Raw genomic sequence first — 14,370 nt, 5'->3', positions numbered from 1 at the left:
TGTGCAATTGTCAGTTCTAGGAGGATTCACCTTGAACATGTTTGCCTTGAGACTTTTTTCCCTTCGATAATAATAGAAGAATAAATTCTTTTTAGTTATGACCTATATATTTGTTAGTTGAATTTTTACCGTTGTATTCCGACTTTGATAAATTAGAAACAAAAAGGTAAACAAGCTAGACAATCACAATTCTTCAAACCTTAATTATAATACGTAGGCTTCAAAATTGGGGCGTGATTCAGAATAATTTATTGGTTCCAGTTTATTTATATTCAACTTTCAATGTATAGGAGAAAGATAGAATAAAAACAGTTTTCAATTTCATGAGTTCCCTTGATATAACCATTAAGTCCCTTTGGAATTTTATATCATGATATAAAGAATCATATAATACATTTATGAATTTATTTTGGTTAGATATGATTAATTTGCTGTTCATATCAAATCTCCAGACACATATACTGTGTTGATAAAATTTCTCCTGTTAGCTAGATAATAGCTTGAGCAATGGATTTTACAATTCTGCATGAATTAATTGAAAGGTTGACTAGGAAGTATCTAGAAGGATTTATTGTGCAATAGAGGATCTTGATTGATAATTATTTATTACGGTATCTCTGATGAGTAATTAGGATTCAAGACTTGAGCTCATACTTTGAAGACTTTTCAACTCGACTTGATCTCACTATCAAAAGCTTGCGACTCCACTTTGACAAATGAACTCACCAAAAATATATTCTTTTTAATGGACCTTTCGTGATAAAACTTCGTTGTGATTCAATGAACCTTTAATTATATTTTATATACTAACGTATAATATAAAAATTTAAGCAACAATATCTGTCAAATAAGTATTTTTATAGCAAATAAATTATTATATTTAGAATTAACATAGGATACATTTATTGATAGATTCATCGATTAAACTATGATACTTAAATATACATATATATTTGTTCAAAACGGTAGTTACAAAAACCCTACCGTTAATAACAAAATAAATAGCTGAATGAATTTTTGAAATAATAAACATATTAATAATAAAACAAAAGATTAGCTGCCAAATGGTTATGACTAAAATAATGAAGCAAAATGATTTCAATTAGTCCAATTCATCAGGTACTTTTAAACAAATGTGGGAAATTAAAAAATTCTAATACTTTTAACTTAGTGTGAAAGACTATGTAATTAAGAAATAAAAAGAGATCTTAAAGAGTCTTCTGTTCAAATGTGAGTACTTTCCTAGGAAATTTAAAGTAAATCATTGATCTCATTTAAGTTATTGATGTCCAAAAATAAAGTTAACTTGTCCCATTCAACTAGATGATCATTTGCAGATATATAGAACTATGTGAGTTCGGAATAAGTTACGTACTATTACAGGGGGTGGGGGGTGTAAATGGAAGGAGGGGCTAAAAAAATATTTTCACATATGCAGGTAATTATTGGTATAAATGAAATTTATGAGCAAGGGCCCCCTCCAAACAAAAATGAAAATAAGAACTATATTTTTTAAAGCGAATATAACTCTTAGTCTTCCGTGTGTCGTTAAAAAATTTCTGAGCTAGGTCCCCTTCTCCCTCTACCTAACAAAAAACCCATCCAGACACCCCTGTATAACATAAATTTTCACAGCATCTGTAAAATGTATATAAAACTATACCATTATTTGTAGATAAATTTTTAAATAATTAGGTTTTAGAACTTGTTTCACTATAAGTTGAACTAACAGTGTCTCCTGGTTCGGAGGAATTACTTCTCTCTGTTTCAAGTTCATTCTCTTCCAACAAAGGAACTCCTAAAATACAATATAAATTAAATGATAACAAGACTAAGTAAATCAGGAGGAAAAGTACCTTCTGTATTAATTATAGATGATGTGTCGAAAGATGCTAACGATCCAGCAAGTGCCCTACAAGATGGTGTTTGACTAGAATTTGAGGTACTACTTGTTTCTGTGGTCACAGTATTCTCTGATTGTCCACTAACTTGGCTAAATGATTGACCACCAACAGTTTCCATGGATGCAATTGAACCTCCTGATTTTAAACTGGCGGTCTGACTAGGCTGACGACAAGGCCATACGTGAATGGAATGATGAGAAACTGTATCACTCAAAGTATCAACATGTTCAGTTCTTCTTCTCCTTCCGCCATTATTGCCATTACAAACACCATTACTTTAAGCAAGATATAAAATGATAGGTAAATATTATTCAAGTGATATCTAACTTTAATTTACCCTTGTGTATTATGTCTCGAATTCCAGGTGTTTAGAGCTTCTTCATGTCTGACCATAGCCCTGGATCGACGTCCTCCTCCATGACGTCCACTTAAATGACGTACAGTGGGCCTCAAATGATAAGTTCCATTAATACTACTATTCCCAGACAAAATTCCAGACGAGGATAGAGGATTATCATATTCTGGAAACTGCGAAGAGGCAGGAATACTATCTCTTAGAGCTTCTTCATAGCTTGGAAGAGTGACTTGTTGAACTCCATCAGCAAAAGCAATAAGAGCCATTCTATCTTGATCTTGCCTACGATTTAAAGGTTCCCGAGGGCGGCACTCTGGAGTAACAGTTACTGTTGTTGACCAGTGGGCTGGCCCTTGGGAAGGAGAGGATGGTCCACCTTTTCGACGACACAAAATAAGCAAACACACCGTGGTTACCAAAGCTACAACAGCGCATCCAACTGTGACTGAAACTAAAAGAGCTACAGCTGGTAATTGTGAATCATCTCCACCCATTCCTGAATTAGTATTCCAACTAGACTCTAGAATATAAAATGAAAAATATAAGATAAATTCAAGCTAAAAATATAATTCATTTTAAGTAATGTATATAAAAAGCTATGATTTGATAACGCAATAACGTATGTAATATACCGTAAAGTTCTGTCCGAACACATTGGGGTAATATATTTGGTACCCAGCATCCTGTGGATGAACATTTCAAAGTTGAAGGGCCCTTCATGCGATAACCAGACTGGCATCCATATTCTATGCTAGAATATACAGGATATGCATTTTCCGCGGGACTCAACATAAAGCCATGACTTATAGTTGGAGGTTGAACACAAAACTTGAATGGACCTTCAAGAGAGGGTTTAAGTTATTAGAAGGTATAAATGGAATACAATATATATTTTATTACCACAAGTAGGTTTCCTCCCTATCCACTTCCCTGCATGACACGTTCTCCTTGTAGGAAGACATGGTGTACTCGTGTCTCGATATTGAACCTGGCAACTATACTCAAGAACAGTTCCATGAAGAACTCCATTGGATGTAAGTAATCCACTTATCCGCTCGTAGTCTGCATGTGGAACAGGGGGAGGGGAAGGGCACATGGCTTCTTCCAGTGGATCACTGAGTAGATCCGCTGAAGGATCAATACATAGGGGAGGATATTTAGGTGACCACTCCCCACTACTCTCACATCTATATAAATCTTGCCCATGGAACCTTCTCAAAGCAAGGCCCTCTTTGCACAGATATCGAACAAGTGTGCCTCTCTCGAACCTTTCTTCCTCTCCTTCCGAAACAGGAAGAGCCAATGGAGTCTCAGATTGTCCCTCACTTGTAATGATGTAATGCCCCTTGTTGATGAGAGGCGGGGGAGGACAATGCAGTTTCCTCGCTTTTTGAGTGTCCACTACACAAGTGGGAGAGGGGCCGCTCCAACTCCCCTTGACGCAAGCTCTCTTTTCAGAACTCAGGGGCACAAGTACGAATCCCGGGTCACAGGAGTAAATGGACACCGAGCCCGGTTTCCCCGCCTTCAATCCCTCCACATTGACATTCATCTCCACTGTTCCATTACTGAGCCTGGGATTCACACTGCAAGACTTCTCCTTGCACATGGGCAAATATCCGCCGTGAACTCCTTCCCATGTCCCGTCAGAGCGACAATGGATCTTCGACTTTCCTCCGTTCCGGATTTCGTAGCCTTCTTCACAAATGACGCTCGCTTCAGAGCCGTACCGATATTTCACTCCGGATGCAAGTCGACCGTGAGGAAGGATCCCGGGATCAGAGGGACAAAGCACGGGTTTGCAACTCGGGGGGTCACCAAACCATTTCTCATAACGGCACTCCAATTGAGGGGTTCCCACAAGATGATAGCCCTTCAAACAAGCATAACGCGCGATCTTCAATCCGGGCTCCCAATCAGAGATCCCATATGCAATCTTTTGAGGCTCAGAGCAAGGGGGTAGGGAGCCACGCTCTCCAGACACATTCCAAACACAAAGCACCAAACTCAACACTCGGATCTCTCTAATCCTCTTCATCATTCAGCTCCCTTCATCTTCACAAGCATTTCCATTATTTTCATTTCTACGTTCTACGCTCTACGTTAGTAGTCCTACGTCTCACTTCTCTCTCTCTCTCTCTCTCTCCCTCTCACTCAAACGCACGCCCATCTTCCCAGTCTCCCCTCTCTCCCTCCAAGAACTAGCTCTCCTTTTCGTCAGGTCCTTTTTCTAGCTTAAGTCTCATTTTTCCTAGCTCACGACATATTATTTACTGGTTGTTAATAATAAAAAATAATATATGATACTCCATTTTAGCCTCGTTAATAGCTATAAACATGCCCTTTATAGATCATATTTAGCCCTTCTTCAACAAATTTTTACAAATTAAGATTGTCTTGTTCTATATTATTGTATTTTAAAATATCAATAATGACTGATTAATTATTACGTACGTCTTTAATAATTATACCTAGATAAATTTGAGTCCAATACCAATTTCAGGAAATAGTTCTTTCAAGGATTTATAATACGTCATAACTTACTATGCATAACAACTACATTAAGATATTCAAAATCAATATGTAACATATCTCAACCATGTGCTTAAAAGCATAGATAATATTTACACAAGTATAAAAGGACAAAAAAACATGTTTGTCATATTTTTATTAAATATTTTTATAGTACAAAATGAATAAGAAGAAATGATTGACGTGGAGTTAATATTAAAGTTTGAGAAGAGTCAATTGGTAAGAGTGAGATCATGGGCCGTCATAGGCTAGATATTTAACTTTCTTTCTCCTGTCTCTGTATGTGTCTGCGTCTCTGTGTAATCTAACCCTTTGTAACAAAGTAGTCCAACGCGCCTGTTAGCTTAAGGAGATACTAGGTCGCGGAGTTACCTTTTTTCTTACACAAGATGTCGCTTTTTATGATACTAAAGATGACGTCCCTCAAACATTTTCCCTTAGACTGTAAGCAACTTTTTCTTTCCTCTGTAGAATTTACCTTTTTTTATTTAGTCAAAAGGGTAAGTTCATGTAGGTTGTATGGTTAGTTATGGAGTAATATTCAACACTCCTAGCGGACGAAAAAAAGTGTCGCTACGACGACTACTTTGTACAAATAGTGATCACGTGGTCTTCATTTCACTACTTACTTTTAAAGCTTTATCAATGTAAAGGAGTTGCTAGTTTGTTCGGCAAACACCACAACTACACAACTCGCCGCTGCAACTCCTAGATTAGTGAGGTACTGAATCCCGTGATGGAAGAGTCCGGGAAATACATGGATGAAAGAGATCCACGTAAGCGGAAGCGATCCGATGATATGCGTGATCATCAAGCATCCATGTCTAGCAGCAATTCTCCGAAATCCCGTTCCTCGAAGCCTCAAGCTTGCTCTGACAATTGGGCTCAGAGAGCCGAGGCATTCATTCATAAAGTGAACGACGCCGCACCTCCGCCGCCACCGCCTCCGACAGCGCCTACTCCAAATGATGCTCGTGTAAGTACTCCTTAATCTAGATGCGTTGCCCTCATCACCTCCTATTGGCTACTCTGAATTCTCTCTTTCCAACCCAATCCTCGCAACTTTGGAATAACAATAACATTTTAAAGTAGATGCATCCCCTAAATTGACTCGTAGTGCCTCACATAATGAGATAGGATCTCCTTGAGTTCCAAATCACAAGGAATCCCTTCCCCTCATACTTGATAAAAAGACCTCCTCACCTCAATGAGACCTTCCATCCAGGGATATCTACTTACGTAAAGTACTTGATTGAAATATCAAGTACAATTATTAGGCTCTTTGGTTTTTAGGGATATATGTAATTTATTGCAGTACAAGTACTATGAAAAATAGATTTGCTTATTCTTATGTCTCAATCCCATTTGACGAGATAGTCTACTTTTATAAGAAGTAAATTACTAGGAGTTAGTTGAAGAAATCCTTGCAAAAAAGACAAGGTATCTTTCGAAATGGAGAGGACAGATCTAATCATTTGAAGTTGAGAACTCACTAGTGTTAAATAGTCGGGTTGAAGATAATCTTTCAACATATCAGTTTGTAGATTTCCTAACAGTCGAAACTAGATAATACGTTCAAGAGTAATACACTCGATATAACAACATTTATTTCTTACAATGAGTGTTGTGTCATTCCTTATTTAGGACTCGAACCCTACAGTCCCGTCCAGATCAGTCCTTAAAACTTATCAAGTTCGCTCCTTGATGATGTCACTCAACTTTATTCCTTCTTTTTTAATCAATTCTAGTAATAACAGTACGAATGATACGACTTTCTTAAGTCCCTTTGACTGGACTGGACCGAATAACTAAGGACTGTTACAACGCTATTTACAAGTACATATTAAAATGTATCAAAATATTTATTATTTCTATAACATTATTAAACGGAATAAGTGAAGTATCTTCCATAATTTGCTGTCGAAAGTACTTATAACTATTTAAGTATTCATAAGTGCTACTTTTTAAACCAAGTATCAGTATAGGACTTAGCTGAAAGTAACAATGTACCTTGCCCATCCCTGCTTTTAAGATCCTCCAAAGGGATATTTGTCCGAATAACTCGAAAGAGCCGAGATCCTCCTACTCCAATAATATATAAGTTGTCAAACATACCCCCTAGTATTTCAAGAACAGTTCCTTATCTATTTTTTTTTTTTTTTTTCTTGTAGACCAATTCGAATTATGGTTTCAACAACCAAGTTGTGGGTTATCCCTATCCACATCAAGGATATCCTTCAATGGTAATTTGCCATCCTTTTCCTCCTCCCCCTCCTCAAGACAAGATCTTTTATTAATGTATTATTTTTTCTTATTTGCTTCTAGACTAACTCCAACTCTTACAGCAATTCCCACTACCCGGAGGCTGCTGCCGCCGCCCACGAAAAGAAGGATGAAAGTTCCTTTGTTACAGGTGAGAAATTTAGTGTGTACACATCATTTTTTCATTTTATATATATATAAATTAACGCTGTAATTATTGCGTTAGGTATGTATCGCTTGGAAGACTTTCGTCATAATTTCTTCCTCACCCTTTTATTACGTTCTCTCTCTCTCTGTTAAATAAGTTTTTGTCAAAATATTATTATGTATGATATGCGCCTGTTATTTTATTGGTGAGTTGCTAAACCAAACATAGTAACACCACAAACTTCATTCATTTTTCATAATAAATAGTCCTATTAAAACTGAAAGTATATATTAAGAGAGGCCATGTTGAAATTTACGGGCAGAGATGATCCATTTTAAATCTTATTCGCTTTTGAAGTTAGGTTCATACGTCTACAAAATACATCAGTCACACCCAACGGCTTACATGTAATTGATTCTCATAATTATTCCACTTTAGGAACACCTTAATAATTAATATTTTTTTCTTATTTAATTAAACCTTTTGCTAGGAAATAACAATAGCAGTTCAAAAGAATCGAAACGAAAGTCTACTAGGGATGATTCTTCTTCTTCGTCCTCCTCTTCTGAATCCGAAGACGAAAAGGCCAGACGTGAGTTATATTTTTACTTTCATTATTTTTTATGACAAATGAAATGTGCATATGAATATATCCGCATTAAATGTATAATTCCTTTATGCTATTAAATATGTGTCTTTAATTTAGGTATATCTGTGGAGCAAAGGAGTAAGCTCAAAGCTCAGAAGGAACAGTATGAAAAAGCACAGGAAAAACTTGAAGCTCAATTGATCAAACTAAAAGAGCAGAGGGAAGCACTAAAGGATGGAGGTGCAAAACACGAAGATAAAATTATGAAAGACAATGCTCGTCTTCAGGTTTGTGAATAGTTTTTATCTACATATTCATAAAAGATAACAAGTGCAGAGATATTGATGTTTTTGCTACATTTCTTATTACTTTGCATACTTCATTTTTGTGTGATGAATAGAACTTCATTCCATTCATGAAAAGAAAATTTGCATTTTCCATCTACATGAGTTATTTTATTTTAATTCATCATAACATATCAAATTGTATTTACAGAAAGAGGTCAAAAATCGACTTAGCCATATGAAAGAAGTTTTGGATAAAATCAATGTTGGATTAGATCAGTATAATAATGAAGAAAGGCATATTAACAACAAAAGAAATAATTCTAAACGAAGGGAAACTTCAGTTCGTAGGAGTAAATCTCGTAATAAAAGCTCTAGCAGAGAACGTTCCTCTGAAAAGTTAAAAAAGAAAAAAAAGAAACGTCATCGTGGTAAATCTGTTTCAGATGAATACGACGAGGAAGATGATTCCGAAAGAGAGCCAAAAAAGAAACACAAGAAAAAGAAGAAAAAGTATAGGAGCTCGTCCAGCTCGGATGACTCAGATTCTGATCATGAACGCAAAAAGGTAGGTGGTTCATTTAAAATTCAATTGTTTCTTCGAAGATAAATATATGTATATATATATTTATTTTTTTTGAAAACATTGTTCATTGCACTAGCTTTATAATAGAACTCAAAATATTATGGAGATAGTATTTTGACAAGTTAAAACATTAATTACCTTGTGCTTTAATAAATATTAAAAATTATTACTGATACGATGACGTAAGTATTTAAATTAAGTAAATTACTTATGCTATGTTTGTATCTACGAAATCCACAAATTCAATTTATATATTTTAAATGGCTCTACTAAATTGTTTCTTTTCTATGTTTATTTTAGATTAAAAATAAAGTGAAGGAAGACATTCCTTTAGATGATTCAATATTTCGCATGGTATCAGAGCTTAAGTCTTTAAAATCATCTAGAAAAGGCGATGAAACTTTTATGGACTTATTAGGGAAAATGTCTGAAGCTTATATGAAAGCAAAGCAAGACAACAACGAGTTATCGCACCGTATTAATGCCCTTGAATCTGAAAATCAATTATTGAAGAAACAATTGGAAGAATTCAATTCCAAAGACTCTCTGATTAGGGAACACAAAGAAGAATATGTTACAAAAGAAGTTGCGAAGAAATGGGATGTTAAGACAAGTCATGTAATTGAAGTCGTTGAACCTAAGCGAAAAAAGAAAGAGATCGTTGCTGAAATAGAAAAATATTCGAAGGATATTAAACGTGATGAAGAGGCATACCATGAAGATACTTCCCGGAGTGTGAGGGCTAAAATGAATGAAAAAGAAGAAATATCGCGGAGTGAGCATAAGAAAAATGGGGATGAAGTGCGTAGGAAGTCCAAAGAACGCTCGCCTTCAAAAGAGCGCGAAAGACGATCTAGATCCAAGGATTATTCTTATCATAGACGTCGTGATTATTCCCCAGATCGAAGAAATAGATATCGTGATGATAGTAGTAGAAGGCGCAATAACAAGAGGTCTCGAAGTAGAGATAGAAGATATTCGAGAAGTCGCAGTAAGGAAAGACGGTCTTCTAGTAGGGATTCAAGGTCAAGGAGTAAAGATTATCGAGAAAAGTCAAAACCCAAGGAATTTAAAAATTATAAAGACAGAAATGATAGAATTAATTTGGATGAATGGGCAGATAAGCCAACAACAGATAAAGATCCTTCTTTAATGAGTTTAAAAGAAAAAATGTTGACAAAAGAAAAAGAAACTGAGCAACAGAAGAAACAATGGGCTGCTGTATCTGAAGCTACGTCTTTGGAGGAATTGGAACCCTTAAAGGAAGCGGACATTCCTGATCAGACGTCTATGCCACCAAGACCTCAAGTGGCTATCCAATGGGGACAAGGTATCAAAAAAGGTACGCCAGAACCTGCACAACAAAGCAAAAAGACCCAACCTATTGTGGGAAAGATGCCTTGGCTTCAAAAGGGTGGTAAAAAACCTGGAGAGTCTCGCTTCGGCCCTCCAAATACGAATTCGAACATTCCTCCTCCTGGAGTATTGTCGAATGTACCAACACCATTTGGTTTGCTAGGCCCTGAAGAGCATCCTGTTCCACCGCCACTACCACCCCCGAAAAAGAATCCACCGAAGAATCCGACACCACAGGCTATGGATATGCATGCAATGTTGGCGGCTGCTCAAGCTCACATGAGGGCACGGTCAGAAGAGTTTGTTCCTCCGGAAATGGAAATTCCTCTTCCACCATTACCCGCAGCAACTGATAAGGACCCTGATGCCTTGAATGATACAAGACCACCCAAAATACCCACACCTCCACCAGTTCGTGAAAAAACTGAAATGGAGATCATGATTGAAAAGCATTGTCCAGGTACAGATGCAAACGATTATACTACAAATAGTTTTGCTGAAGCTCCAAAAATTTCATCATCCAAGTTTGATCTACCACCTGGCGAAGAAGATATGGATCCAAATGAATTAGCTATGTTAGGCATAGATCCTGCAGATCTTGCTGGATTCGGAAAATAACTTTTATCGATTTTTTTTTTTTTTTTTTGTTTGTGCGTATGAATGTATGTTTGCATTTGATACTTGTAAGTTGAGTTCCACAGTCTTGTGGCATTGTTTTCGCTATGATGATTTTTTTTTTTTTTTCAATATTTACAATTAACTTCATTGTATCATTCTTTAGTTGTTTATATATTATATTTAATATATATAATTTGTCAATTCGTCAGCGTATCATCAATACTGCTTTATCTCTCTAAGTGCATTTTTTATTTCAGAATTTGATCAAGAGACTTAAAGAGTGTTACTTTCTATCACTTAAAATTTTAAGGTACATTTAGTACGTTGTTTTCTATCACTAATTCGTTTTTCCAATCAGCTTCGCTTTACCTAAAGTATGAATTATGAGAAATATCCATGAATCATTTTTATTCAATATGATTGACTAGTAATTGAAATAAATGTATTATGGGGTTTAGTAACACACAGTTCAGCTATTTGAAAAGTCCAGCCAATTATTACTCCCTCCTTTTTCATATTTTTTCAGCTAGTAGCCATGTTGAACTTTATTCGAATTAAAAAAATGATTATATTATTAATGAATATAATTTCTGTTCATAGATAGTTCATTTTAGCTATGAATCAAATAGAAAGTAATGCCAGTCTGGATTTTGGAAGTTTTGATATCCAAATGGACGAAGATATAAATCGTACTAAAAAAGTTACTAGCTTTCGTTCATGCTTCTCTGTGTCTAAACCACCTATTTTTATGGAAGAGTGTTCAATACGGTATTCTAGTATCAAATATAACTTTTTTCATTCAATTACTTCGTACTATTTTTGATTTATCAGACCATATGAATATGATATGAATCCTGATGATAATCAAATAGGGGATGAAACAGAAATTCCGTTCACTCCGAATTGGGAAAATACTTTTGGATTTAGTTGTAGATTGAATCGGCCAATACCGTGTAATTCTAAGGACTTCAATCCTTTCTCTACAAACTGTTCTACTTCCGACCTAGAATTTGAGGAGGATGCGTCGAGATTGCTGCTTCCTGATGAATTAATAAATTCAAAAAAATACGAAACCTTACAAAGTAATAATGTTGAGGATTTGAGGGCATCTTTTTTATCAGAAAGGCATCCTATTACAGGTAGGTTTTCAATTCAAAAAATGATTAATTATGATTGTACTTAAATTAGGTAAAAGGATCCCAAAAGAAGTTATGTCATTGAAAGATGAGCTACCTTTTGGAAATTATCGTCTTATTTTCATAGACATCGACTTTTTTGATCTAAAGAGTAAATTAAGGACGGAAATGTGTCAAATTGGAGCTTATATATCGAATGGGACAAGTATGCAGGGTTTCATTAAACCCAAGGATCATAATATGCTTACTCATTCAAATTTCTATGAAGTGATAGAGGGAAGATCTTATTATAAAAATCCACGGGATTTCAATATGCACCTTATGCTATCGCAGAAGGAAGTGCTAATAAATTTCTTAGGATTTATTGAAAAAAGACATGATATTAATTACTTTGATGGAGTTCTAATTTTATCATTATCGGATGAAGCAACTCCATATTTACTGAAGGCATTAAAGAAATACGATTTATTTCGAAGATTTGAAAAAAGGGTGAAAGGTATTGGTGATCTGTATAGTCACTTGCAAGTTACTAATCCTATCTTGTATAGTGATATACTTGTTCCTCTTTTCTCCAAAATTTACTCAAAACTAATGGGTAGAAAAGAAAATACTTGTCTTCTCTATTCATGTCAACATAAGGCAATGCTTCTCGAAAAAATGACAACTAAATTCCTCAGTGGTGAAGTTCCCACCTATTCCAACTTTTACTCATTCGTTATTAAACCAATAGGATCAAGTGTTTTAAAAAGAGCGGCAACTCTTGAAACAATTGAGGAAAGGATGGAGTCATGTTTGCCACTTGCATTATATATTTCTAATAAATTATCTTTGTTTCAAACCTTCCATAAGAAGAAGAAGAAAGTGACACGGGATAGAATTGTCTTTGACTTTTGTAGAATTCTTCTTGATGGAGAATTGGATTTTAAAATGATGTTAAAAACATATTCTGACCAGGGGGCTCGTGATTTGGAAATGAAGATATGGTCTATTGTACTCGAAAGAATGAATTCATTTAGCAAAGACGTTGAAGTATATAATCAAATTATTGATGTTACATTGGAATATTTTCATAATTTTTGTGGTATTCTAGTCAAGCCCAAGGAAACCCCAAAATTGAATTTCAATTATAATAATCTAAGTTCTAAATTAAAGAAAGTGCATAAAGCTTCTACCGAGATCTTAGCTTCTTCTAATTTGACTAATGAAGATCTTCATGATACTTATTTTAAATTGTCTAGTGAAATCAAAAGTTCTCGTATTCTAAAGTATCGATTTAAAGAATACTTGGGTGATAAAATTAAAGCATCATTCAGCAAACTCTCTAATCCACCTTTTGGATTCTCAATGTTCTTGGAACACATGTATACCCTTTATTGTATAGGGCCTACCCCAATATTAACTCCAAAAATACGTGAGGATTTTTTCAAGTTCATAAGTAAATATTATTGCTCTGAGCAAGGAATCCAGATATATTTTAAATCATTTAAACCCCTCGAGGACTCTATAAGACGATCTTTCATGCCTTTTATGTCCAAAGGTCTAAAGAAAAAACTGGAATATAGTACTAGAATTTCCAAATGTATTTCCCTTATTTTAAGCTATGAAAGTCTATCACTTGATATTATAAAGGGTTACAATGATCATGAAATATTCAGCATGATACTGAATATATTTTCGAACCACCAAATACCCGGTGTTGCACCTCTATATGTTGTCAACATAATTCGAAATTTCTTAGCCGAAGGATCCAAATGACTCCCTTTATTGTAAATTATCAAAATGTAAATAGTCTTGGGATGTTATTTATAGTGTTATATATATTTTATTTTATTTAATAAAATACTAATAATTATTTGTGTTAATATCAGCTGCCTGTTTTATGATTTTTGAAAGGAGAAAATGAATAACTGCTATATAGAGGAGAACCTTCTAACTTTAAAAAAGTATTAGTGCAGGGAAAATATTGCTATTATATTTTAATTCATATACATTTATGTTGTCTTGACGAGGTGGGCACGTTTACTAGAATCTACCATCACCACTTTCTCTTTCTAATTCTTCCTTTTCTCTCTCTCTCTTTCTATACCAAGAACTGTTTTTCCCTAGACTAATGTGACTTTTTTCCAAAAAAGTTTTTTTTTAATTGAATATATTTTCCTACAAGATGACCAAGAACACCTATACCAGGGGATGCCTGCACGCATGTTTCCTTTATTAAATTCACGAATTCAATGAGACTATGGGGAATTATGAGTATAGTAATGACCGTTGGTGTGCTTTGAACGATCCAGATTATCATGTTAACAATTATCATGGTGATGTATTGTATGATGCATTTAAATATGTTAGGTTGCAATAAGTTTAATATTTAGTTGAGACGTTTCTCATCAAGAACCCCAACAGAATGAGATTTTCACCTTGTCTTCTCTCCGTTTGTTTTTTGTGGCAATATGTTAGTACAGTCCTATATGATCAAATCTTTTAAGTCGAATTGCCTTACAGTTCCATGTCCCAAGTATCTTAGAAATAGGTCTACTGTAGAGACTGGACTACAGTCATCTATAGTTACATACCTGGGAACAAAAATCAAACACCTTAAC

General features: G+C 35.0%; 3 protein-coding genes across 6 annotated transcripts; 2 read left to right on the top strand and 1 right to left on the bottom strand.

Annotated features, from left to right (window-relative positions):
- Nucleotides 1-854: 854 nt before the first annotated feature.
- LOC121113715 (complement receptor type 2) lies at nt 855-4,509 on the bottom strand. The gene is made up of 5 exons (XM_040707567.2): nt 3,160-4,509; nt 2,892-3,098; nt 2,242-2,779; nt 1,857-2,179; nt 855-1,798 (listed from the first exon to the last, which is right to left on the bottom strand). The coding sequence occupies exons 1-5, from the start codon at nt 4,298-4,300 to the stop codon at nt 1,692-1,694; spliced, it is 2,316 nt and encodes a 771-aa protein (XP_040563501.1). The 5' UTR covers nt 4,301-4,509; the 3' UTR covers nt 855-1,691.
- A 610-nt stretch (nt 4,510-5,119) lies between these two features.
- On the top strand, nt 5,120-10,835 carry LOC121113716 (uncharacterized). 2 transcript variants are annotated; one of them, XM_040707568.2, is made up of 8 exons: nt 5,120-5,235; nt 5,284-5,767; nt 6,963-7,034; nt 7,117-7,204; nt 7,692-7,793; nt 7,908-8,077; nt 8,286-8,642; nt 8,961-10,835. In XM_040707568.2, the coding sequence occupies exons 2-8, from the start codon at nt 5,528-5,530 to the stop codon at nt 10,632-10,634; spliced, it is 2,703 nt and encodes a 900-aa protein (XP_040563502.1). In that variant the 5' UTR covers nt 5,120-5,235; nt 5,284-5,527; the 3' UTR covers nt 10,635-10,835. The 2 variants fall into 2 exon arrangements, with proteins under 2 accessions (XP_040563502.1, XP_071742832.1); XM_071886731.1 differs by lacking the exons at nt 5,120-5,235; nt 6,963-7,034 and having other exon boundaries at nt 5,282-5,767.
- Nucleotides 10,831-13,637, top strand: LOC121113717 (uncharacterized). 3 transcript variants are annotated; one of them, XM_071886732.1, is made up of 5 exons: nt 10,831-10,944; nt 11,235-11,402; nt 11,466-11,773; nt 11,823-12,266; nt 12,319-13,348. In XM_071886732.1, the coding sequence occupies exons 2-5, from the start codon at nt 11,251-11,253 to the stop codon at nt 12,360-12,362; spliced, it is 948 nt and encodes a 315-aa protein (XP_071742833.1). In that variant the 5' UTR covers nt 10,831-10,944; nt 11,235-11,250; the 3' UTR covers nt 12,363-13,348. The 3 variants fall into 3 exon arrangements, with proteins under 3 accessions (XP_071742833.1, XP_040563504.1, XP_040563503.1); XM_040707570.2 differs by having other exon boundaries at nt 11,823-13,637; XM_040707569.2 differs by lacking the exon at nt 10,831-10,944 and having other exon boundaries at nt 10,974-11,402; nt 11,823-13,637.
- The last annotated feature ends 733 nt before the right edge of the window (nt 13,638-14,370 follow it).

Source organism: Lepeophtheirus salmonis, chromosome 2, assembly GCF_016086655.4.
Source record: "Lepeophtheirus salmonis chromosome 2, UVic_Lsal_1.4, whole genome shotgun sequence".
Lineage (NCBI taxonomy): Eukaryota > Metazoa > Arthropoda > Copepoda > Siphonostomatoida > Caligidae > Lepeophtheirus > Lepeophtheirus salmonis.
The sequence above is the reverse complement of the archived record's forward strand: the minus strand, read 5'-3'. Positions and strand labels throughout refer to the sequence as shown.